Source organism: Pavona decussata, unplaced genomic scaffold (assembly GCF_977016875.1).
Source record: "Pavona decussata unplaced genomic scaffold, jaPavDecu1.1 SCAFFOLD_202, whole genome shotgun sequence".
NCBI lineage: Eukaryota > Metazoa > Cnidaria > Anthozoa > Scleractinia > Agariciidae > Pavona > Pavona decussata.
In genome coordinates, this window is record NW_028145610.1 from 1177073 (window position 1) to 1204478 (window position 27406).

At 38.3% G+C, this 27406-nt stretch overlaps 1 protein-coding gene across 1 annotated transcript in view; it reads right to left on the reverse strand.

Moving 5' to 3' along the window:
• Positions 1-28: 28 nt before the first annotated feature.
• The window catches only part of LOC146461028 (uncharacterized), a 28180-nt gene continuing 802 nt past the window's right edge, over positions 29-27406 (reverse strand). The window contains exons 2-32 of the mRNA XM_085087490.1: positions 25475-25546; positions 23544-23618; positions 22891-22965; positions 22592-22702; positions 22205-22391; positions 21098-21221; positions 19897-20210; positions 19020-19283; positions 17393-17466; positions 16804-16933; positions 16376-16416; positions 14574-14720; positions 13918-14049; positions 13458-13516; positions 12903-12967; positions 12008-12078; positions 11550-11612; positions 11286-11342; positions 10266-10326; positions 10023-10073; positions 9025-9095; positions 8382-8558; positions 7735-7827; positions 7387-7423; positions 5892-5974; positions 5009-5082; positions 4562-4613; positions 4075-4161; positions 2472-2563; positions 1355-1387; positions 29-275 (exon numbers count right to left, since the gene is read on the reverse strand). Of these exons, the coding sequence (XP_084943616.1) occupies positions 257-275; positions 1355-1387; positions 2472-2563; positions 4075-4161; positions 4562-4613; positions 5009-5082; positions 5892-5974; positions 7387-7423; positions 7735-7827; positions 8382-8558; positions 9025-9095; positions 10023-10073; positions 10266-10326; positions 11286-11342; positions 11550-11612; positions 12008-12078; positions 12903-12967; positions 13458-13516; positions 13918-14049; positions 14574-14720; positions 16376-16416; positions 16804-16933; positions 17393-17466; positions 19020-19283; positions 19897-20210; positions 21098-21221; positions 22205-22391; positions 22592-22702; positions 22891-22965; positions 23544-23618; positions 25475-25546 (2991 nt within the window). The 3' untranslated portion in view covers positions 29-256. The remainder of the gene's footprint in view (positions 276-1354; positions 1388-2471; positions 2564-4074; positions 4162-4561; positions 4614-5008; positions 5083-5891; positions 5975-7386; positions 7424-7734; positions 7828-8381; positions 8559-9024; positions 9096-10022; positions 10074-10265; positions 10327-11285; positions 11343-11549; positions 11613-12007; positions 12079-12902; positions 12968-13457; positions 13517-13917; positions 14050-14573; positions 14721-16375; positions 16417-16803; positions 16934-17392; positions 17467-19019; positions 19284-19896; positions 20211-21097; positions 21222-22204; positions 22392-22591; positions 22703-22890; positions 22966-23543; positions 23619-25474; positions 25547-27406) is intronic.

The following is a 27406-nucleotide window of genomic DNA, read 5'->3' on the forward strand; positions in this document are numbered from 1 at the left end:
ATATTCGGATAAAACATGTTCATCCATCTGGTAAAATACACTCACATTTATTACTATAAATTAGAGTTGTTGCTGAATATTTACATATTGATAGGTATACTATATTACATGGATGCAAAAATAAAGGGCAATTTGATTTCAACACAAAATTCTAACCCAGATCTTTGTGCTCTGTTCTGTCTGTTCGGTCAGTCATGAACCGCTGTGTCAATCAAAGGGACTGGGATCCGGTGAGATTAATCTGCCGCCGCTGGTTTTACTTGGTCGTTGGGCATCTGAAAGAAAATTGAATAGACTTATAATTAACGTATAACAACGAAATATTTCAGTGTAGCTTTGACAAAAAGAAGTAATGTGCGGCCAAACACAACAAATGCAAACAACACCATGGACCAAACAGAATTCGAACAATTAAAAAAAGTAACTGGTGCCAAGCGCGGGAAAACATACCGTGCCAAGTGCAGGAAAACAAACAACCGGTGCCAAGCGCGGGAAAACAAGAAACTGGTGCTAAGCGCCGAAAAACTAGCAACCGATGCCAAGAGCGGGAAAACAAGCAATCGGTGACAAGCGCGGGAAAACAAGAAACTGGTGCTAAGCGTCGAAAAACTAGCAAAAGGTGCCAAGCGCAGGAAGACATGCAACTGGTGCCAAGAGCGGGAAAACAAGCAACCGGCGCCAAGCGCGGGAAAACAAGAAACTGGTGCTAAGCGCGGAAAAACTAGCAACCGATGCCAAGAGCGGGAAAAATAGCAACCGGCGCCAAGAGCGGGAAAACAAGAAACTGGCGCTAAGCGCCGAAAAACTAGCAAAAGGTGCCAAGCGCAGGAAGACATGCAACCGGGGCCAAGAGCGGGAAAACAAGCAACCGGCGCCAAGCGCGGGAAAACAAGAAACTGGTGCTAAGCGCCGAAAAACTAGCAAAAGGTGCCAAGCGCAGGAAGACATGCAACCGGGGCCAAGAGCGGGAAAACAAGCAACCGGCGCCAAGCGCGGGAAAACAAAAAACTGGTGCTAAGCGCCGAAAAACTAGCAAAAGGTGCCAAGCGCAGGAAGACATGCAACCGGGGCCAAGAGCGGGAAAACAAGCAACCGGTGCTATGCGCGGGAAAACAAGTAACCGGTGTCAAGAAGTGTAAAAGAAGCGATGTCAAGCGCGGGCAAAAGTGCAAACGTTGCCAAGCGCGGGAGAATACTAGTAAGCCAACATGACGATAAGATTTTGGTTTCGTTTACTCCTGACTGGCCAATAAGAAAGCTCTGCTCTGAATGGCTGATGTTTAATGCCAAGGTCAATAACGCCGTGAATGCGACAATGCTATGCGAATTTGTCGAAGCAAAAGGAAGCACTTACCTCGCAAGATATGCAAGAGTTTTTCTTGCTTCCCTGAAAGAGATCAGACAGAGGACATTCACTAACAACCTCAGTTCAGGTTAACATTCCAACGCAGCTTTGCGTGGCTAGAAATTTTGAATCAACAAAGTTGTATAACCATCATTCCGTTTTTTTAAAAGAATCGAATGCCGAAACATCGTTATCAAGTTCTATCATTCGCTCTCATGCTTTCAAGGACATATCTTTATTGATCGAAAGTAGCAATAGAGGTCTAATATCTGCCATTCGTATTTATACGCACTCTCCTTTCTTTGGTTTACTGGTTATATTTTAGAGAAACTGATATCAGACCATAGGTATACACAAGTGTTTATAGAAGAACGAAAACTATTTTGATATTAGTAACTCAGGTCTATGACTTCCCGTCCTTTCTTCCTAAAAATATCGAGAAAAATATGATATCGACGGAAATTTAAACAAGAAAAACCAATCGTCTCCGATTTTCCAAAAGAGGCGGAGAGGGGGGGGGGGGGGGGGTGGTAACGAAGCGTTAGGGTTAGTCGATATCAGGATACAGTGCATTTCCTTCTATATAAGTCTCCCCAATAAACGGGCCGTCTTGAGTTAACATTTCAAACCAATTGCCCTAAAGGCGCTTATTCATCTTCGCTGATTGAAGGGATCACAAAGGGAACCCTTATTATACTGAAAAGTGAAATTCCTCCCTGCTAACTATAAAAATAGTTAGCATGTGTAACAGTTATTCGTTTTTTTATGCAGTGTAAATCAAGAAGACGCGTAATCTTTCTGTTCAGCTTTTTCCTTACAACCTACGTCAAAGTTTATTCCTGGTTTGTTCTGTTAAAATGTTTCTATGTTCCCTACGTTTTTTAGTATGTGAACCATCCGCAAACAGTTCAAAAGTTGTGGTTTTGTCACGCACTCAAATTACTATAATAACCTGTACGCAGACCTCAACTTATTCCTTACGTCGTTAAACCAAGAAAGACGTTTCTTGAGCGTACATAGCGCACATGCAATCTTTGAGAAGGAAAGATTGCGTGATGAGCCAAAAGAGCGTTTGCCGCGAGGGAGGCTAGAGCGCAGACTAAGTAAATATAAAGAAAAACCGTACGTTGCTAGTGCTCCTTCACCCTTTTCTCGCTCTCTCAGACTTCGAAGAATTCTTGGATCGTTCCACTCCATGTTCGCGAACGCTCTTACAACCTGAAGAATAAAAAACACCATCCTTCGAATTACCGGTGGTGCAGGAGTTCGGAATTAAGAAACCATTTGCGTCTCGCTGGTCTTGTTTCGGTTCGTTCCTGGTAACACGATTCTAACTTTAGAGTCTGTGATGAATCTTAAAGTCAGTGACCATTCAAATCAAAGCTACTGAGCTTGTAGTGCATTCCTGTGGTGTAGTTTATCCTGCTGTATAGGATGGTTTTCATTCGTTGATGTGGATAAAAAAATACTTATAGTGAGACCATTCGAATGAATGCTACTGAGCAGTTACCCTCCTTTAGTGTTGTTTACGAGGAACAGTAAAAACCCGCGTATAAGAACCTGGATTTTTTAATTTAGCCTAAACAGGTTCTTATATAAATGGTACTTAATGGCAGATTTAGGCTACCAAGGTTCTTAAAATAGGTTCTTATATTTTCATTTAAATATATTATAAATATCATTTCATAATATAATATAAATCATTTACATCGTAATGCCTTAAGGCAGTACAGTGCAGGTATGTCCTTAACAAAACATATGTTCATACAAACTCATAGTCAGTTCTCTGAAATGCCATTTCAAAGTTGATAACAAGAAAATCTTGGGAAAAGACAGTTTTTTATGTCGTACAAGGGGATTCTAACTTTTGAGTCTGTGCATGTAATCCTTAAGGGTGACCATTCAAATGAAAGTTACTGAGCAGCACTTTCCTGTGGTGCTGTTTATTCTGCTGTACAGGGTGGTTTTAACTTTTGAGTCTGTGAATGTATTCCTAAAGTGTGACCATTCAAATGAAAGCTACTAAGCAGTACTTTCCTATTGCACGGTTTATTATGCTGTACAAGGTGATTCTAACTTTTTGAGTCTGTGAATGTATCCCTAAAGTGTGACCATTCAAATGAAAGCTACTGAGCAGTACTTTCCTATGGTACTGTTTATTATGTTGTACAAGGTGATTCTAACTTTTCAGTCTGTAGATGAAATCCTAAAGTGTGACCATTCAAATGAAAGCTACTGAGCAGTACTTTCCTATGGTACTGTTTATTATGCTGTACGAGGTGATTCTAACTTTTAAGTCTGTGGATGAAATTGTCAGTTTATTGTGGTCATTCAAATGAAAGCTACTGAGCAACACTTTCATGTGGTGCCGTTTATTGTGCCGTACAAGATACCTTCTAACCGTTTAGGTCCGTGAATGAAGCCCTCAAGTGTTACCATTTAAATGAAAGGTATTTTAAAAAAATTGTACTTTCCTTTGGTGTTTTTCATTAGGTTGTGTAAGGTGGTTCTAACGTTTCATTCTTTCAATAAATTTTGTTCAATTGTGATCATTCAAATGCAAGCTTTGAAGCATTACTATTCCAGTAGTGCTGCTTATTTCTCCATTTCTTCCACAAGGAAAACTAGAAAAAAAGTGTTAACATTACTTTTGGGCTCTGTCAGTAGTGTGGGTTGATGTTCGTATTATAACTGAAAAAGAATTCTCAGGATAAATCACATATCTTCACCTGTATTCTGACGTACACGCTGGAGTCCAATTCTAATATGTCCAGCAGCGCTTTCATTTCCTTCACTCCCTTCATCCCGAGAGTAGCCTGGGAACGAAAAAATCAACCAATCACGCTTCAGCTTAGAAACGGCAAGAGTCTGGGAACAAGCGCCACATTGACAAACCGAGTGTTTCATATGAACTGGGGTCAATTCAGCAAAGATCACTGTCAAAGCACATTCAACTAAGGATATATGCTTTGTCATCCATCTATGCTGAATTGACGGGTAATGGGTAATAGGTATCTCTAACAGTTGGTTGGTGTACCTGGTAAGAGTTCATGGGAAGCAAGTGTCTTTTCTACGATAAACAAAGAGACACCAAACACTATTTGTGCTCGAGTGCTCTTGGGCACAAAGGAAACTGAAAATTAGGATTACAGATCAACAAAGAACTAAAGTCAAACAAACTGAGAACTGCGGTTAATGTTTACTTTATGTACGTACCAATGAAATGACCGCACGTGCTCGAACTTCTTCAGCGGGATCTTCCAGCCTTCTGTTCAAACAAGGATGAAACAAAATGTTGATAACACAGAAAAACCGAAAAAATGTTTTGATCATCATCACGAGAATTTTTTATCAATACAGCCAACCAAGAGCGTTTGACATCCTACTTGATACCTCCTGTTGGCCTCCAAATTTCTCAGCCAACCAAAAACGGCAATGTTCACCTTGCAGAAGTTAAGGAGGAAAAAAGTCGATTGACTTAATTTATCATCTGATGTTTTTTCTTTACAGACAATTTTTGATGCATCAAGGTAACCAACGTAACAATTAAAAACCAAACTTCGTCTCCTTGCTTTTCAATAGTATGGGGCGCCAAATAGGTTGCATTCAGAATAATTATCAGCCTACAGAAAAAAAAGATAAAGGATCAAATTCTTTCCTTACCGTACAACAAGCTGACTTGCTCTTTGTCGCAAATTCAGAGAATACAGGGCCTCAGAAACTTTCGCTCTCAACTCCTAAATGACAAGGAATATACTCAAATTTCAGACTAATCTAAGCGTGCTGTTAGACGAGACAACTTTAAGTTTTTCTGCAGCTTGCAAAGCAACGCTGACGAAAGCACTGAGTTGCAAGTTGCCGGCAGAAAACATATTACACGCTGTAACGTATCTCGCAACGTCGTGAAAAGAAGAAGAGAAAGTCTACCTTTCCTACGAATCACAACGCAATTGTCGTTGCGAGACAAATTGCGAAAGGGGCTGTCTCACTCGCAGTTTCAACCGCAAACCCGCCTCGCAGCGACGTTGTGTTGTATGTTGCAGGAAAATTTGCTTCGTGTAACGTGCCTTATCGCTTTAACCCCTAATATAAAAGAACTTATCTTGTCCCCATACTTTTCTTATAAAAATACTAAGGAGAAGTTATTAAAAATGTCAAGAAATTCGCCTTGGGTGATCATATCCTTAGTTCTCATGACCTCAGGGGTCGAATAAGCATTGATATTACAAGGAGAAATTTGATGCTGCATGATCGCTGTTAGGGCTTGAAGGGTTAAGAGCAAATACGATTCATTCGCAGATTTCAAACAATTAACTAAGTCTTACAAATGTACCATTTGTAGTCTCATAAGACTTAGTTACTGTTATCAATCATATGTGATGTTTAACCATTTTTATTTTCTTTTTACTTCTATCGTATCGTCTGTTTTGTAGTAGTCATAAATTGACTTGACTTGACTTGACCTTGACTTGTCAGGTTCTGATTTGAAGATTTCAATAGCTCACGGTAAATACCAAAGGGCCAATTTTGTTACACAACAGTGTACCTTATTAGCGTGATCCCAAAGCAATCTTTCTAGCGTGTCAAACACTTCGTCGGGGCTTTTAGCTTTGAACAAGTCTCTTGCTCCTAGAATAACAAAAAAAATAGTACAAAAGATCACTCAATCGTGAGAAATAAGCGGGAAACAAACTAAGGGTAGCATTTGTTTACGTGTAATAGTACAAATAAAATAAAACAGATCTCGTTTCTCGTTTCATTAACATATGCCAGGGTTTCCCAACGGATGGATATCTGTTCGAAAGGCCTTAATCGCTTCAGAAATTTGGATTTAATTGAAAAGAAAATCTAAAGTTTCTTCGACAAAACGTCAGCTCGAAATTTCGTAACACTGGAATTTTAATCCCTTTCGTTTTCAAAGGGGGAAATATGTCGTTAAAAATGCGAAGAATTTTCAGCTGCCATTTTCGTAAAACCAACGACAGCTGGTAAATTCGGAAAGTAAGGCCCCGTTTATATGGAGAAAAGTTGTCCTTCACCCTCCCAGCAGAGTCAACTTCAACGAGCGTTTATATGAGAAAAAAGTTGACCCCTTTGCCCGAGCTAACAGCGCTCGCGCATGCTCTGACTGTCTCGCCTTGACGGAGTTGACCCGGCTGGGCGAGCCAAAGTGTTTATATGGAGAAAAGTTGGCCCGGCTAGAAGGGTGACCCTACCATCGATAAAGGATGACCCGGCTAGGCGGGTCACCCTTCCAGCCGAGCCAACCTTTTGCTTCTCATGGAAACGCTTCGCCAAGTTTTGTAAGGAAATGTAGGAAAAGTTGGCTCGCCTAGGGTAGCTCAGGTAGGCGAGTGACCCTTTTACCCGGGACAACTTTATTATTATTATTATTTCTCCATATAAACGGGACCTAAGATTCCATTCCCTAAAACTTTCTGTAACTTAAATTTTCAGCTAAAGAATCCGAACAGATCAAACTGTGTTAGCTTATAAATTACGTGGGAATACAGGAAACAACATTTGAACTATTTTGTTTTGATGATCTCCAGTCGTTGATATGTTTGTGATGATGGTGGTGGTTCTGGGAGGGGGGAGGGGTGGGATGGGTTGGGGGTGGTGATAAGGGTTAAAAGCGGACAGCACCAATATAATTCTCTCATGGGAGAAATGGACGTCCCCGACGAGTCGAGGGAAAGTAACCGATGGAGACGTCTGAGAAATAAAGTCTGTCTTCACGACTATCAATGACCTTTGAACGCTATACAGAACAACAGTCAACTGACGCGCGACTTCTTTCAGATTGACCAATCACAGGCGACTTGACCACCGACCTCGCTCCCAGGGTCTCTCCTCTTCTGGGACGTGAAGAAGGGAGTCCCTGGGGATGCCACGTTCCTCAACTTGGCAGGAAACTTTAAAACGGCACTGAACACACCAGTTTGCTCCAAAACGCGCTCGCGTAAGACAGGTCAGTTCTATATATTTTTTTTTCATTCCAGCACCATTTGCCGTGCCTCAAAACGAATTAAACCACATACCGATAAATATAAGCAAGTCTGCTGCTTCCATTCTGAGCTGTTGAACAAGACAAAAACAGCGAAAGAATGTCATGAGTGGAATAAATGTGGTGGTATATAACATGAGAATGATGTGTTATTCAGTTAGTGACACAGGCATACTCATAAAGAGAAAGTCCGAGTTCTCCCAACTGGAGTCGAACCTATGAAATTCGGATGCTCTGGCACTAGGCTACAGGAGACTCGGGGGAGCTAGGCCATTAAACTAAGCTCACGTGACAAAATTTACATCCTGCGGTACTGTTAGAGATGTATATTCTGTAGGGGACAAATGCATTTTATAACAAATTTGTAAAACAACAATCTCACCCTCCAGTTATAAGCAGTGCTTAGTTGTTCCAATAACGCATCTACAACAAGTTTTTCCTTGCAGTTCATTTGTTTGATCAAAACGTACAGTGCCTGTGAAGAAAATAAATCATTCAGTCAATCAGCCAGCCAAGTTGTGAGTCAGTGAAGTCAGTGAGCTAGTCAGTCAGTTGGTCGGTAAGGTAGCCAGCCAGCCAGCCAGTGAGTGAGTGAGCGAGTCAGTCAGTCAGTCAGTCAGTCAGTCAGTCAGTCAGTCAGTCAGTCAGTCAGTCAGTCAGTCAGTCAGTCAGTCAGTCAGTCAGTCAGTCATCCAGTCAGTCAGTCAGCTGGTCAATAAGTTAACCAGTCAGCTAGTCAGTCAATCAGTCAGTCAACTTATCAGCAGGTCAGTCAGTCAGTCAGTCAGTCAGTCAGTCAGTGTGGCAATTTTTATCATCACTAATCTTGACCTCCCTTACCCTGCCCTGTGTGACTGGTGAGGATCTAGTACGTACTTGTAAAGAAATAAATTACCCAATTTGCAGTGATTTGAGGAAGAAAGAATTGTGATAAAAAATACCCCACATCTGCTTCCTCCCAAGGACCCCAAGGGATTAACACTGATAGGTGCATTAAAACAAACAAACAAAAAACGGTAATGTACTAACTTCTCCTTTGTCCTTTGGCGCCAGCCCAGACAGTCTTGAAATAAGGTATGTTTTAGAGACAGGCTCTACCACACACAATCGGCCCAGGCTCACTGCAGCATGAAATGCCAGCTCAGGAGACTGGGTCTTAATTGTGAATATTAGTAAATTAACCATCTTCTTGAATTCATTTGTGGTCTGCAAAAAAAAAAAAGGATTATCATGTGACTGAGAGGATATTCCATGAAAGTCTTCTTCCAATGATGATTTCTCTCTACCAGTAATTTTTGCTACAGTTAGCAAATGGGTTGTTCAGTTGTGTTATAAATCAAGAAAAAAGTTACTAGGGGCTACCCAATTCAAATCAGAGGAAAGTGCACAGTAGAATGCCCTGATGTTAAAAAACAGTTCTCTTTAATATTTGATTTTTAATAATTATTATTGACAGGGCTTCCATGGTTGTACTGTAAAAATATTGCAATTGAATCTCGTATTCATGTAGAGAAAGTTTGTTTAATTAAACAGTATTTGAATAGGTACATGAATCACAATGTGGCTAATACTTTCATCAGATAACAATCCTTAGTAAGGATTCACAGGACTATTGTCCAATATAATCATCTACAACATTTATCAGGTTGTGCATATTTAATTATATCCCTACCTTGTCAACAAATGCTATATTTCTTGCTTTTGTCATTGTCGATAACAGCTCCAACACAATATCCTTATTTCCTGGAACAAAAAAAGGCAAAAAGCTTCCTTTACAAATCTGCTTTAGTATTGCATTAAATTAATGCAACTGAATGATGCAACTTGCACTAATCAATAAGAAAAATGTCAATATTGCTACATTACCAATTTTGCCTATGCAACTTTTCTCATTCTTGAAACTGTTTCCCTGTACATGCATATGGTACCTGATATAGGTTTTCCTACACTTTACACTGGCTAAATGCTAATTTTCCTATTACAAGCTCATAGACTAAGGTCGCGTTCTATTGACCGTATTCCAGAATAAGAATAAGGGGAATGGCTGTTAGATTTCTCTTTTTAAGTAAATTTGGGAAGATATTTCTGCAAACTTTCCCAGCTAATTTAAAATCGATTTTACACTCCAGTTACTCCAAAAACCTCTCACGAGGGATTTTTTTCATCATTGTATGTATTCCTATTCTGAAATAGGGTCAATCGAATGCACCCTAAGTGAAGGAGTGTACAGAATAAGGCCCATTGCCTGATTTCATACCGTGGGGGTCTGGGTACGAGTCTGTGTATTATGGGTTATGGGAATCAACACCCACATAGCCGGAAAGAGCACATCGAACTTTACAACATCCTCAAGTTTGGTGTCAATCAAGCTAATATTAGGCGAGATACAGCCATTCAAAAACTTAAAAATTTACTAAGAAATGTATGGAACGCCGGACACACGTCAAGGACTTTTGATGTAAATTAAAGTCAAATTCTTCTTTTGTTTCACAAGCGAATACAAGGCAATTAGGAAGGAGAATCTAACAACTTAGAAGAAGTCACTTTGATTTGTTTTATGACAGCCATAAAAAATGCTTGACAAAATTCTACATCAAGCTCCCCTGCAAGGTCTATTTGACATTATAAATTATTTGCAGAATCTTTTGTTTAAAAGTCTGATCCTCTCACCTTGTTTAATGTACTGTCTGATGACTGCCATCGCATATGGATCCCACGTCCCTGTAAAACAAGAAAAACAAAAGGATTTCACTACAGTGATTTAAGCTCCAACCCATTTTTAGAGTATTTAAATTAAAGTAGATTGTAAACATGTAAGACACAAATTTGCAGAATAAAAATGAACGGCTCAGTCAAAAACTATGCTACCTATATGTAGAAATTTTGCCTTGTCGAGATGTGAACAGGGCTCACCTAACAAGATCATTGCTTTGCTTGCTTCATAACACACTTTTGCATCTCTTTGTACTTTTATCTGAAAAAAAAGTGACCTCAATACTTTATTATCTCCAGGTCTCTGAAGTGAGGATTGGTATGTTTGCCTTGATTGGTGAATAGTATGCGACACTTTTCATTGCAACTTAGCACCCTCAACTGTCAAAAAAGATTTCACTTGACTCTAAAGATTACTTTTAACTAAAGATATGATATATAAGTCCAATAAAACAGTGCACTTGAAACTCAATGGAATTGCTGTGAATCGGCTCAAAAAGGACACTAGACACAAATAGCCATGCAAAGGAGTCCAGGTGAGTCATTTTTTATTCAAAAATTGTTTGTAATTTTACCTTCAACTCGGAAACGTTTTTCGCCCATACAAAACCTTATAATTTTAATATTATGCAATGGTTACCATGACGGTCAAATTACCATACATGACTGAAGCATTACAAACAACATTTACACTTGTAGAGCTTGGGCTACCTGTGCTTTAACATGACTCTAAAGACTTGACTCTAAAATGACTCCAAAGTGTAGACTCTAATGAGCTAAACAGTTAACTCAAAAATGACTCCAAATACTTGACTCTAATGATGTAAACACTTTACTCTGAAAATGAGTCTAAAATGACTCCAAAGACTAGACTGTAATGATCTAGACACTAAAGTTACTCTAAAAATGAGGCTAAAATGACTCCAAAGACTTGACTCTATTGATCTAAACACTTAACTCAAAAAATGACTCCAAATACTTGGCTCTACAGACCTAACTCTAATGACTCTAACGACTTGAGTTTAAAAATAACTATTAAAAGGATGGGAGTGATACCGCTTGTTTAATATTTCCAGCTATTGCATTAAAAGAACTCAGCCTGAAAATCTAAAAGTACATGCTTACCAAAGCAAAGTTTCAGTTTGAGTAAGCATACAAGGGTCATTCTGACTTTCTTCAAGTGAAGAGAATTTTTTAAAACAAAATTCCAATAATACTTACCACATGACTGAGAGCATCCACTACACATTTCTCTCGGCACTTCAACTGACCAACAGTCTGAATAAAACAGAGAGGCAAAATTCATTCCACATTCTACAGAGTACAACCATTTCAATGCCAAACTTTCATTAACTTTATAAGTCTAATTTTATAATTTTAAAATAACAAGGAATGCAAATTTCTCATTTTCATCTGATTAAGCTAGGCAAATCCCCCCTTTTTTCACAGTCTCCAAAAGCTAGTGATTAATTCCTGTTTGCTTACTTTGGCAGCTTCAGCAGCTACTGTTGAATTTGATGACAAAATTCCATCTTCACCCAACAAAGTCTGCAAAACAAATTAAAAGAATGTTAAATGTAATCATAACAATGAGTAATTTTAAAATAAAGGAGAAAAAGTTAAAGTTATTCCCAAATTTCCAAGCTACATGTGGTTTGCCTTTCTGTAAATCTTACTGTTTCAAAAGAAAAAAAAACCAGTATTACTGTTCCCTAATATACAGTAGCTAGAGGATTCCAAATAGAGTGATGATATTTAATTTGCAGGAAAGAAATTTAGTATCAGAGTAGTCAAATTGTGACTGCATGGTCCTTTTTGGCAAGTGGTTGCCTATTTAAAGCCAATTCAGAGGCCTTATGAACAGATGTCACAGTACCCTCAGGGGGTACATCCATTAGGAGCACAGTTTGATGCATTAAGATGCCAACCCCTTTAGCCAATACCTGGATTCTCTTCCATTTTGGACCATCACGGTCTAACTCCAGTCCAGTCTGTTCTCTTTCACAATTGAACCCTGTGAAGAGATAAAAAATGACAAAAAGTTTCTAAGATCACTGACAGCTAGAGGTAATAAAAGTAACATAAAATCACACACGAGTTACAGGACACCCACACATCTGGACAGCTCGATCAATCTGGTTTACATAATATCAATCAGCTACATAAACTATACAATCATGTAGCGGTATTGCAGCTACTGCAACACAATTGCACCTAGTATATATACCTGCCAACTTTTTCTCAGTGAACTGCATGAGATTTTCATCTTGTCATGACCAGGATTTCCATAAGTGTCCCACTCACTTCCGAAGATCTCCAACAGTTTTCCGAAGACTTTCAAACGTTACCGAAAATGTCAGAAGATTTCCGACAACCTTTGAACACTTCCGATTCGAACGGATTGAAGACATTTGAAAGCTTTAGCGACCTTTTGCGATACAGTCGTAAAGCTGTTGTGATAAAGTTAGGACACAAAGTCAACATTAAGTGCCTTTTTTGGGGAAATTGAATTGAATTAATCATATGTTAAAGGACAACTCGTCCGGATTTGTGAGTCAGGCGTGAGAAAATTTTCCTCGATGCATGAGATCGATGTCGTAAGTCTGCAGGAGTGAGACTCACATGTAATGCGTGAGAGTTGGCAGGTATAATCTAGGGTAGCAGACCTTGAAACACTATGAACCTTCAAATCCGATGTCCAAAGTGCTGGTCACCAGCACACCACCACAACTCCAGGATGGGTGGGGTGGGGATCAAGACACTCAGAAAATAAATAACCATTATTAAATAGTAAAATAAATAACCATTATTGAAACATTTGTAGAAATCGTTAGATACCTTTCAGTGCAGTCACTATCTTCATCACCATTGATGGCTTCCATATAGACTTACTTGAAAGATCCCTGAAATTTTTAACACAAGAACAAAAGGCTCTGGTACATGCAGGCATGCAGTGACTTCTTAATACATATTTCACAAAAAAATAAACTTTTAAAGGAAACAATCACTAATAGAATGATATAAGACAATAATTCACCCTGGATCAAGATGCAGATGAATAATAAAATTATTAATCACAATAATTGTGATTAATAATTAAATTGTGATATTTACCATGCATCTACATGTACATGTAAATCATGAAAAAAATTTAAAACCATCCATTTGAATCCAAGGTGCTCTTTATTAGTTGTCTTTAGTTACCTCTCAGATACATGTACGATACAATAATTATTTTGAGGTTTAGTGTCTTATGTGATCATTAGTTTACATAATTAACTAATCAAAGGCATTCTTCAGTCCAGTAAGAAGTAACTTACTGGTATCTTTCCTCGTACAGATATGACTACAATATATTATAATGATCATGAATCAGTGAAAAGTAACACTTACAATTCTGACACTTGCCGCTCAGTTTTTGGACTTTCCTGTTTTCTGGGCAAGTACCGTGACTAGAAATAATATTAAGAGAAGTTCTATAATGTTAACGCATGCAAACAACAAACATTTTACATGACAACACCAATGGGATTATAAAAATTATCTCGTTATAAGGCTTCAAGTGAGAGAGTGACAGATTGAGTTCTCATGAAAAAAAAAAAAAAAACTATCAAATAATTCTATGGTCTGTGGATCATCCAGCCCAATCATTCTCAAGAGTTGCTGGATGGTAAACTTTGACATTGTCTGCAGACTTCCAAGGATTCACTGACAAATAATATTATCACTGATTCTTCCATAAAGAAGACATAGAGTGAAGAGAATATGAATGTTGACATTAAGACTTCTGAGCTTGTTCAATCAACTGTTGGACTGGACACACCCTTTACTTTTACTTGACTCAAAAACTAACCTGGACTACACTTTTTGATCGGTGAAGTCTGGATTTTGATTTGACTTTGACAATTCTTGGCATCCTAATATAGCCACCTTCAAGATCATCACACCAGGCAGAAGAGTGTTGTGGGTAAAGTTTAGTTCGATTCTATGAGCAAAGTAAGGTAAACTGTGTGAAAATTAATGTTTCACATACAATCATTATTAATACTATTTTACAAATATCTAATAACTAGCTAGAAAGACAAAAATTTAATAGAACAATGATATTATTGTTCCAGTATGTGGGTGAACTACAGGTCCATTTTTCTCTAAAGTTAAAATAATCATGTACAAATGAAAAGTGGACATACTGTTACAAGAAGGCATTTTACTCATACTATATATTTTTTGCTGAAATGCAGGAAATTTGGCATAGCAAATTCATTTCTGTATAAGGACTGCTTTAGTCCTCGTACTCTGGTAAATTTCTTCACATTATCCTGATAGACAAAAATTGTTATAAAAAAATTGTCTTCCATGAGCTCAATACTAAGGTAGCTGCTAACGGCCAGAACGAATGCTATACTACTGCTAGGGAAAACAGGAGAAATTTGCTCTTTTGTACAAGAACTTTTGTCCACCATTTTAAATTGACAGATCCAAAACAAGTCAGAGTGATAAGACACCCACCTGTCGTGCAGTCCTAATGGCTGTAGGCTCGCGTATAATAACAGGGTACTTTTCCATGGACAAATTGCTTTTCTGTCCTGCTACTGGGCTGCCAATGTGAGGTAAACTGATGTGGCTGGCTTGTTTTGTTATTAGAGGTTGTACACTCTGACACAAAAGAAGTTAAAAAAATCCAACCAATAAAGCATTATATTAACTGCCATGAAAGTTATGTATAGAATGTACACTCAGTCTCTATATCTGACCTTTATTTTTTTCCTTCAAGTTCTTCTTCTAATGTGTGTATGAATTGAGCAAAATTAGAGACCTGTAGTTTATGAGATGGTATTAAGACTAGCACAAGCTGACGACTAGAATTCTGGGCCCAGTTGCTCAAATCCAAATTAAACTAACCCTAGAAGAACATGAAATTTGATTCAAGTTGATCATGAATGGCTAATCAATAAAGTTTCTTCAAAGTGATTTTTGTCCCTCAGTTTTGACTTAGACTTTTCTTTACCATTAGGCTAAGCTTAAAATTAGCCTTTAAAAACATTTTTAACGAGCATTTAACTTTTAATCATGGATTAGCATTGGGTTATAATTTCCAGAAAAAATCCACATCCCCCCTCCCCCAACGTTGGATGGAGTCGTTTTCAACCCCCTCCCCCCCCCCCCCTCCTGCCTGTATTTCCAGAAAAAAAATATTAGGCTTAAATTTAATTTATTTTTAATAGAAAATACGCACAATCACGTCTAGAAGATGTTCTTTTTTAATTTCTAAAGCTTCAGCTAACATTAAAAACTATCGCGTGGAACTAAAAAAAGAAAGGAGCAAAAATGCAAAAAAGCGAACGAGTTCATCCTTTGTGCCCAATGGACAATACCTTTGGACTCTTAAAACTGCACGCAGAAAACGCACTGGCTGCTTGTTCAACTGTGCTACGGACGATGGGACTTCAGAGAGGTTTCCACTGTATATGCTGCAGGAACCCATCCAAGAACTTTCTCCTTCTGTTGCTTTCGCAATATGTTTTCAAAAGATTTTTTGAAGTACAGATTGCTACAAGTTCCTCTCGACGAAGAGGGAATGTTTGGACAAAAATTCTTTGGAATTATCTTCTTCAGCTGATAGCTCTGCATCCTTGCTTGCACAAGTAAAAAATTCTTCTGCCTGATGCAGTGGAATCCAAGCTATGAATGCAATGGTGCAATTTTTTTTTATGGCAGACCAAACAACCAAAATTTCAATGGGGCTAACGTGAAATTACACAACGGTGGCACACTGGGTCTGGGTCAGGCGAGTAGAAATATGTCAGGCATTTCAAGCTCTTCGTTGCAACCATGTTGCGATGGTTTGTTCTTCAGTATCTTTTTGTTTATGTTTTCTGCTATAAAAGGACCTGCGAAGGAACTTAGATTATCATTTAATCTCATTTAAGTGTCACTGAACTAAACACTCAAATTGCATGAACTATCGGTTGAAATGACCCCTGCAGAAGACTTTTTCAAGGTCAACCCCCCACCCGCCTAAATTTCCAGAATCTTTGACCCCCCTTCCGCGAGAATTTCCAGAATCCCATCCGTCGGGGAGGTGTGGATTTTTTCTGGAACAACCCATTGAGCCCTAACCTGCTCTACAAGCTAAGCCCTAGTCAGACTTTCTTGGCTTCTAAAATATCAAGACTCCAATTGAAAAGGGCTTTGTGAATAAACTGAGAATAGGAGACCCTTAAAATTTGACAAAACGTTTGCAAGATGTGTATAAAAATAGTACTACTGATAGTATTTATTAAGTCTTATTAACAAGATTTTAAACACACCTGTTGTTTATCCATTGCTGAACCAGGACCCTCCACTTCCACTAAATTAACAAAGAAAAGAAAGATTAGAAATCAATAAATTGCTAAATATTATTATAAGTTATTTTTCTTTCTGGTGGTTATTAGCAAAACAGTGTGTGTTGAAGAAGAGGAATGTGTCAAGTGTTTCTCATGCTGGGCATTGGATAAAATTAAGGTCTGTAGGTTGAACAAAATTGAGTATGTGCATCAGTGCCAACAATATGATTAAACAATATTAATATTACTAACATTATATTTAAATTAATTAATTACTACTATTAATATTAATATAATCAATTATTGCAGATGACAAAAGCAGCATCACATTTTGAGAGAGCTTACTGTAAAATCAATAATAATTTGCTATTGCAAGCATGCCTCAGAGCTGTGCTCTCTGCAAGACTTACACTCCAGCTTCCCCATCACTGTCTCTATTTTTTCATCTTTTGTGGCTGGGTCAATTGTTGACTGCGTTGCTTGGCCAATAGCTTCGTACATTTTATGGAGTCTAAGCAGTAATTTGTCCAAAGCAATTTTCTGGAAAAATAAAAATATATTTATGCACAATCGTATTCTAAACACAAAGTTTAAAGTCAGGAAAAGACCTAGAACTTCGTGACAGGCAGGGGTTTACTTGACATAAGTTGCTATAAGGATAGGGTCTATGGGTATCCTTTCCAAGAAAGGTTTGACAAAGGGAGGGAGGGAGGGAAGGAGAAAGGGATGGAGGGAGGGAGGGAAGGGGGCATTGAACAAACATTAATTCTAGTTAATATCTAGTTAATTTTCACATGTTTGAACAATTTTTTGTTCATATTTTTAACAACCTTGTTTTTTAATGAATTTTTCTCATTTTTGTAAAGATTTGTCATTGTAATTGTAATATTATTATTGAGAGAGGGAGGGAGGGAAGAAGAGAAGAAGGGAGGGAGGGAGGCTTATCCTCTGGCAAATAAAACACCTTTCATAATTTTATGAAAGACTCTGATAACTTACATGTACATCAATGACACTATTAACTTTCATTGGCTTCTCCTTCCATGGCAATTCAGGATCAAAATCTGGCTTTTCTGTTCAAAAAGTGATAAAACAAGATGGCAATAAGACTCCTACAATATGGTCCCTTGAACACTTGAAGAACCCCAGCCAATTTTTCGTCAAATGATAATTATCTCAATCTGACACTCAACACCCTGCCAGGCCTTAGCTTGTTGGAGGATTCAGCCACATAACCGCAACAAGAAAGCTACATGCATTAATTCCTGTTTTATTAGTTTCTACTGTGGGATAAAACAACAAACTTTACATGTAAGTTTATGGGAAAAAGCAAGTACAGATGAAGACACTAACTGTGACATGTCTACCATGACACTGTCCATACTGTACTGTACTGCACTGCACACCAGGCCCCAGTTGTTCAGAAGGCGGATAACTTTATCCACTGGATAAGTCACTATCCAGCGGAGCAAATGTACTCCAGACAACACTTCTGGAAAGGTTTCCACACAATCCCATACTTAAATTGAAGGGCTGGGGGCATAACCGCCTTATGTCGAATGTTGGGCTGTTTTTTTTTTTTTTCGGATATGTCTCAATTTTTGCATGTGGGCTTCGTTTTAGTCAACAAACACTGCCCTGTATTTTTTTTCGTTGGTTTGCTCTTCGTTTTCGAGAAAAAACGTATGCAAAAAACTCAGTTTTCCTAGCGGCATCTTTTGGAGATCTTTTGTTGAACGAGAAACAAAAGAAACCTTTTGTTTCGCTGAACAATGAAGTCAGCGAAGCGTCGGATTAGCCGCTCGCTGTTCGAGCCGATACAAGTAATGTGTTGGTACAATTGAAGCGCAATTGAAACGACTGTCCTCGTTTCGAACCGGTGCACGAAAAATGTAATCGAGTCTGGAGCGTGGTTTAGCGCGTCAATCGCTTGCGCCAACGAAACAGCAACAATAAAAGCGCCTCAATTGTACCAAAACATTACTTGTATCGGCTCGAACAGCGAGCGGCTAATCCGACGCTTCGCTGACTTCATTGTTCAGCGAAACAAAAGGTTTCTTTTGTTTCTCGTTCAACAAAAGATCTCCAAAAGATGCCGCTAGGAAAACTGAGTTTTTTGCATACGTTTTTTCTCGAAAACGAGGAGCAAACCAACGAAAAAAAATACAGGGCAGTGTTTGTTGACTAAAACGAAGCCCACATGCAAAAATTGAGACATATCCGAAAAAAAAAAAAAAAAACAGCCCAACTTTCGACATAAGGCGGTTATGCCCCCAGCCCTTCAATTAGACATACAGTAAGCTCCTACTCTATACACACATTATAGGGCTATAGGGAAATTCTTGCACACATTTATTTTGCCGCATAGCAACCTATCCAGTGGATAAAATGATGACCTTGTTAGTTGCACACCAGGTGGCGACTGCAAGTGGCACATTGCAAAGATCTGTACCTGCAGCCTTATGCTTAAAGAGTGTCCTGACCGAAAAACAGCACTGTGATGACCAATTGTTTTCTAGTGGCTTGTAAAGACATCTGTCCCTGCAACTACGCCAAGTCATGTCCTGACCTAAAAACAGCACTGCCAATATGATGTCTTGTGAGATATATAGCACCCGATACTGACCTTTTGATAAGAAGCTTTCGGGGACACCTAATCCAAGGGCGTGCCATGAACGAGGATCCAGGCTCTGCATATAACCTGACCACTCAAACTTATGATGATCAGAGCCCCAGTATTCCACAACCTTATCATCATCATCATCATCATTTTCATCATCATCATCATCACCATTATCATAATCATCACTATCATTCCAGTCATTATCTTCTTCGTCTTCTTCCACTTTGCTCACTATTGAAACTGCAGTGCCTTTGGTATCCACTTTATCTGAAATGAAAGCATCTTCAGTATGATTACATCATACGGTCAAATACGTGTAAAGGTGTACTGTACTGTAAGTTAGTATTATTGAAGCTGAATCTATAATGTAAGTGTCAACTGTCTGTGTTGTGGTTTAACTACATGTAATTTGTTTTGGTTTGAATTTTTTCATACCAGTTTAATTAATTTTTGGTTCTCCTTTGTCTCCAATTCATTACCATAATAGATCAAAAGAAGATAAAATCAACTGACATGAAGATTTTTTCCCCCTCATATACCTGCCAACTTTTTCCAAGTCAAATGCGTGAGATTTTTGTCTCATCATGACCAGGATTTCCGAAAATGTCCGAACCACTTCCATCTTGGATTTTAAAAACAGAGAAAGATTGGGGAGAGTAGAAAGTGCTACCAAGGGGGTGGGTATTAGGTTGAGAGAAAAAGGAGGGGGAGGGAGGGGGGAAGATAGCATCTCTCTCCCACCCCTCCCCACCCCCCTTTCCCCAGCTCCCTAAGATTTTGCAAATCCAACATGGTGGCTACAATTAACCAAGATTCTGGCACTTGTGCACCCCACGAAAATGGAAAGCATTGCAGGCTAGTCTTTACGTATATACAGTACTTTTTGGTAGATCCTCCTCATCATCATCGGTTTCTTCAGCAGGGGTTGTTACTTCCACTTCTGGAATACTCTTAGCATCAGCTCCTGTCTCCTCTAACTCATGTCCACCCACAGAACTCAAGATGGATTCTGAGTGCTGATCATCAAAGTCTTCTGGCTCTGATTGTGGATCAACAGTGGTGACGGATTCTTGGTCGGAATGGTGATCACGTGGGCTGGCTGGTGGCAACAGCTCTATCAAAGTGTTTGACTCTGATTTAATACCGGTTTTATCACCGCTCCCTTTAGAGCCATCTGAGCTTTTTCTTTGTTTTCTATAAAACACAATGAACTCTTTTCAAGTTCATATATTACAGGGGTTATTGAGTTATTATAACAGCTAATCTGTAATAAGGAAACCTTACTCTATTAACCCTATTGATACCAGTAGTTTCTTCTATGTCTTCCTCGTCACTTTCTCTTTTAATTAGTTTTTTTTCTCTTTGTACTAATTTTTTTTAGTAACTTGTGTATGGCGCGATATAAATCATTTAAAACAAAATTTATAATTATTCTTTATACAGTGTGGCAATCTTTTTTGTCTGTTTCTTGCAAGCAGAACAAAGTATGTTTTTGAGTGATTTTATGATGATGAGCTGTAAAGCATCATCCTCTACTGATTCATCAATTTAACTAACATGTATATTTTTCTAGCGTCAGCAAAGTCTACTTTAGAAATTGTCTGTTCTCTTAAATCTAAGTTTGCTGCTGCCTCATATAGCTTTCTAGGCTAATTTGCAGGTGGCGTGCACATAATAATTACGTACATGTACTTTCTTAATTTCTTCTTGAACAACATTTTTGTTGTTGTTGGAAATTGCCGCTGACATTTTGATGGTAGCTGATATATGAAAAGTCCAAAGACATGGAAAAGATGTCAAAGGTATACAATGAATAATATTTTAGTAGAAACCTTTTATGTGCAAACTAGTCAAATATATGAGTAATCATGCCCTCACATGATTTGGTCTCACAGCATTATCACTCATAACGAGATCATGCAGCTGACGTGTACATGTAATATATATACATACATACATACATACATACATACATACATACATACATACATACATACATACATACATACATACATACATACATACATACATACATACATACATACATACATACATATATATATATATATATATATAATGACCTTTTTTCACTGACAGGTCCTGTACCATCACTCTGCTGGATAGCATCAGATGTGACTATCACTGGGTTGTCTGATTCTTCCTTAGCTTCTGCATTTCTGTTCTCAATCTCCAATCTGACTGATTCTGCAAAGTAAATACGAAAACACAAAACAAACAACATTAACACTGTAGTTTGTATTGAATTAACTTAACTGGCAGCATGTGGGTGTACATGTACATAGGGGAAGGCCGCAATTTGCCACTATACTCAGTTCCCTGGGACATTTAAACAGCTTGTTTTTTCTTGCCCCAAGGCATTTGCCAATAATGTGTAATTTTCCTTCCTCCGGTATGGTAATACCGTAACCTTTGTTTACCCTCACCAGTGTTTGTAGCACAAGTGCTAGTGGGGCCGAGCATTAAACTTCACAAAGAAATAATTTAAATTGAAAATAACATGGTTAAAAATCCCAACTGGCAGGAGGCAGACCAGCTGGCTATTTACAAGCGCGTCTGAGGAGTTGAACCCACCCCCCTCCCAGGAAGAATCAGAAATTCCAGGGGGTGGAGCAGGGTCTCAAAGGACTAAAATTTTTAGAGGAAAGTATGGAACTAAATTGGAATTTCCAGAGGGGTGATGTGGGGGTGACACCATAGAAAAGAAATCCCTTCCATGGGGAGTGGAGTCAGGATATGGATATTTTCTGAAACTAAAAGTTACATACAATTTTATTACATCTGGGGGTTTAAGTTGAAGAGAATTAAGTCAATAGTTTTTACAGTGTATGCCGTTCAACCAGCACCCTACATGTCTTGGTTTGGACTTGAAACAACATACAATATCACTGTGTGATTCCAGAAAATATCCATACACACTGTACCCACCCCATGGAAGGTCATTGGAAATTCTGAGGGGGTGGGAGGTATCAAGAGCCACATTTTTTGAGGAATGTCAGGAGCTTAACTGGAATTTCTGGAGGGGTGGGGGTGGGGGTCTAAGCAAAAAAACCTTCCATGGGGGACTATACCATTTTCTGAAAAAACAAATTAAACTAATGTACAGTCATGTACATGTATGTAATAATCCCCTTTATTTACTGCTTATAATGACAACAACAGAAACTGACCTGCTGAATTGGTTTGCGGAAGCTGCATTTTTGTGATTTCTTTCACAATCGGTGTGGCTGCAGGGCTATTAGCCATAACACTGCGTTGTTTCTTCTCCTCGTTTGCAAGCAGGAGCTGCTGTTGGCCTTCAGAAAGTTTATTCCACAGCTTCTCAGAAATCTGATCTTTTAATCCTGATTGAGGCGTCTTTGTAATGATCATAATTAAAAAAAACATTTACTGCTACAGTGTACATGTAGTAAATACCATGTAGGGATTTTTTTCCTCATTTTACCGTCAATTTTCAGTGTTTTTATTTCACCTTTTTAATTTATCTGATACTAATAACTACCTAGCATCTGGTGCAATTGTGTCCCATGCATTCATGCCATTGAACAAGGCCTTACCTTGCTTCTCTGTAATGATCTATTGTACAAATGACAGTAGCTTCTTGCAGTAAGCAGAATTTTTTCCAGCCTGTCTTGAAGCCACTTTACCCTCTTTTTGGCCACATCAACCTGCATAAAATACAAGATAAATAATGCCACAGTTAAGAGTTTTAACATTCTACCTAGTAAATTGCACAAACCGCTAGATGATGTTAGCATAGAGACATCAAATAATATTATTACAAATGAAGCCTACATCCCTTGGCATATTATTTTGTTGCACTTGTAAACACTCTACATGTTTGTGCTAATCTTACCCCACAGTTTGTCTTTATAGCTCGCTCAAAATCCAACCTTGCATAAGCAAGCTCATTCCGAATTTTCATCAAAACCTACAATCAAAGGAATGGCTATAATGAGTAAACTGAACTTAGTAAATATCATGATTAGCAATGGCAGTTATAGAGAAAACATTGATACGCTCAGTGACAGTTAAAGGGGAAGTAACACGCAAATTTGATGTCATTTCAAAACACAAAAATGTTTGTCTGTCAACTGATACAAAGAAATAATTGTCTAGTTTTGTTATAAATATATATTATTATCCCACTGCAACAAAACCGTAGAGTAAGTGCCTCTGGGCAGAGACAGAGTAGGTTGGAATGGATTGAAACTTGAAAAATGTTAGGCTAACGTTTTTCAAGTTCTCGCATTTTTGTTTCCAAAATGTACAGCTGTACTAGCTAGAACAGATCTCAAGTTGTTCCTTTCAAGAATTGAGTTGATTTCTTTCCTCTCGTTGTTCCAGAATTATTTTGTGGCTATTTGAAGGTCTCATTTCACCATTTTTAACAAAAGTGGTTCAAAACCCCCTAACACTTCCCCTTTAACATGACCTCTGTACGCAAACTGTTCAGAATTGCTCTAACTAACGCACATACCAAACTACATCCACATTGCAAAGAGTTACCTGGACTATGACAAGCAGCTCTTCACTTTTGTTAAAGAGTTGCTGTAACTCCTCCTCACTCTTTTGAAACTCATCCTAAGCAAAAGAGAAAATTTATGTTAAACAAGTTGTAAGCAGGAATAGGTAAGTAAGGAGACAACAAGCAAGTAATTGACAAGGAGTCAAGATTGATGTACAGTACACCTGGGGAGGTACTCCCCACAATGGACTATTCAGGAAGGCTGTGCCCAAACTGGGTACCTTTTTCAGACTAGAGACATATTTAACAATTATTCGCCGAAGGCGAAGTAAATATTGGTGAATATTCATTGAGGGGAATATTCACCAATATTTACTGAGCCTGAGTATAATTACTCAGGTGATTATCAGAGAAAAACAAGTACCGTCCGAAAAAAGTCGATTTTGTTTGTTTGTTTATTTCAAATCATCACGTGTCAATGAACAGAGACACGCAGTCTGCCGATCACATGCTCAATCGAAATCACATGCGCAATTGATAAACTGCACACGGCCTCAAGCAGAATGTCACTATTCTTTAACTGCCGCTTCATTGAGACGAAGCACTGACTTCTGTGAATGAATGTTGGATTTCTCCGACCCGTTTACCAAAATAGATGGAGATGAACCAGGCTGTTTGGTGTAAAACTCAAGCCAGGATCACAAATGTTAGCGATGGCATTTTATTGCACAATTTCTTGTTGACATGATGGCTTTGCCGGTTAAAGGACATTTATAAATTGCCCTCGGAGATAAGCCACTTCAGGTAGGAATTAAGTCATTTGTTGGCTTCACTAAACAAGTACACGGTTATCGCAGATGAAAATATTTTGTTGTGAGGCGGTGACTTTAGATGGTGGACGAGAGCTGCTCGAACCGACAACAAACTAGTTTTCAGATTACAAAAACTGTTTTCTTTTCTCGTCACTGAAACGTAAAACTTACACAGACATTTATTCATCTTGTTTACTTCCATGCTTTCAAATTCTGTCTTACACTCGTTTTGTTTGTGAAATCATTCTATTAATAAAGAAAATCTTGCTCTAATTTAACTTAATTTGTTGTCTTCATTTTAAATCATTGAGATGGACAACATGCAATTTACAAGGGTTTTTTTTATTACAATTAGCAAAATTTTCATCTCTTGCCTTCGAAAAGTATCACCTCGGACTTAGCTGCATCTTTAGTGCCTTTCGGAATTGCATTTTCGTTCATCCTATTTACTTCTTTTTCAGAAATGTCAACAAATAGCTAAGCAGCCATTTTGAAAGTTAGTGCTCCCGATATAATCACCTTGCGCGAGGTGATTATAGCAGGATATGATGCAATCCTCGACCAATCAGATCAACAGAATCTCTATAATCACCTGAGTAATTATACTAAAAAAGGAAAAGGATTTCACAACTTGAAGTACTGAAAAGGGTAGGTAAAACTGCCATTTAGGTATTTAAAAGGGCCTTTCAAAATATCTTGAACAGATCCGATGGGTTTGGTAAGGGTTTGGAGTCTCCCCTTGAAAATTTTCTTGGGTACCCCCCAGCCCTCCATGAATGTACACAGTAGGTTATGTCCTTACAATGGAATACTTAATTCCAACTAACATGTTCCTGTTGCATGCAGGAGCCTCAGGAACTGAAAACACAGTCAACCACGGGAAGGATGGAGAACGACAATGGAATAGGACCTTAACCATAAAGCGTAAGCATCAAGTAACAAGTCAGCATCAGCCTCAGAGGACAAAATAGCCTAGAGACATATGGGTATGCAGCCCATTTCCCCACGAGGTGAAAATGGAATTATGAAGCTGCAGCTGCCGAAGAGTCATAATGAGGAAAGAACAGAACAGTGGCTCCTCCTTGCACTTATTTCCAAAGAAATTTATGACAAAAAAATTATAAAATTTTTTATTGCATAACAATAAGATACCTACTGACCTCTGTCAAGGCTTTTTCAAGGTTCTCTAAGGTTTCATGCAAAGCAATTTGAGTTTCTCTCATGGACGATAACTGCACAGGAGAAGAAAATAAAGGTTAAAATATTGAAATGTTCATATCATCTATTAAATAAGTGTTTTTATGTACGGTATTTGGCATGACACAGCCAGTTATGGAATCAAAAAAAAAAAAGAAAAACTAGAGTCCCAGACAAGCTGAACCCATCACCATTTGCCAAATGGTCAGATGCTCTGTAAACCACTGAACTGCAGGGAAAATCAAAATGAAATATGCCATTTGCTACATGTAGGTTTGTACATGACAAAGAGTCTGTATACTACTAGGATCGTTTGTGTCAGGAGGGTTTTGTGCATTTTTTCTCCTACGCAGACACTCTTTGGACTCATCTCACATTCACTCCAGGAATGAATGCGTAACGAGCCCAAATAACATCTGCATAGGAGGCTATGTGCTTTATTTTGCATGCAGATACCTGTCAAATTATTAATCGTGGTATAAATCCTTTGGATAATTTTTTTTTTTAACACTAAATTCAGTATTGACAGTGTTGCTGTTTTCTGTGAATTTTGCTCATCCATCATTTTGCTTCGACTAATTATTGCCCCCGCAGGGTTTTGGCCCAGACAGCCAAAACCCGAGGAGGCACATTAGGACTCCCCACGTATAGGGTATAGAATTTCGGTGTGTCGAGAAAAAATCTTGATTTTGGAGAAAACGGTTCGCAAGGGATTGCCCAAAAAGTTCGCAAAGGATTGCCGAATCTTCGCTGGGGGTGAATGAGGATTTGAATAAACAAGCGAAGAATGCTGGGAACGGAGTCTTAACCACGAGGTTTGCCAGTGCTGAAGGTAAGTCATAAGTGCTTATAGCTTTATAGATCATTTGGTTAAAGTCAAAATTGTGGAAACAAGCCTCGCTCATCGAGGTCTTTGAAGAATAGACTCGCACAAATTTATATACTGTTTATCGATCTTTGACCGCAAGACACGGTCACACCGGTCAGTGTAAAATGCAGACTGCAGACTGCAGACTGGGGGTAAAATGCAGACTAGGGGTAAAATGCAGACTAAATTATAAAGACTATCTTTTTAAAGTTACAGTCAATCCAGGTCACGCATGAACCGTAATTCCAAGAATGAAATGAACGTTCGAATTTCTCTTTGTAATGTCCGACGTGTGAATGAAATTTTGGACATCTCTCTGGAAATCGTTCCGAAAAAGACGCATTAACTGAAAAAAAGATTCAAAATACTTGGGAAGCAATTGTTATTCTTGAAATATTCAATTTTGCAATGTAAAGAAAAATTCATAGCTTTATACTGTCAATAAGCTAGGGAAATTTATACGGGAACTCTGAAATCTCGTTGACGATTTTGAAAACTGACATGTAAATTTCAAAACTCCGTTCAAATTTCAAAAATATCGTTTACGCGTGACCTGGGTTGACTGTAAAACACTCGAAGTGATTTTGGTCTGTATAGAAAGCTAATAAGTAAGTGTAGAATTCCAAAAAGATATATGTAGTGTTGTTAGCGAAAAAGGAATTTGAGGCTTGCGAAAAGAACTTAGGATTTCATTGCGTGACTTTTGGGGACGGCGCCCTACTTCTTCCAATACTTTCAAAAATTATTTCTCCAAGAATTCGCTTCGAAATAAAGAGAAAAACCGCTCAACAAGATATTTAAATGTTTTAGTTTTGAAAAAAAAAAATGCATTTGACGATGTGCTTTCGAAATATATCGGTGAATTTTGAAGTGCGCGGATGGATGTACCGTCCGCCGTGAATTAATTACGTTGTAAACAAACCGAGTACAGAAAACTCAAAAATTCGTATCTCGGTAAATATATGTCCTATCCAGCTCATTTTTGTCTATATAGAAAGCTGAGTAAATGTAGAATTCAAATATGAAA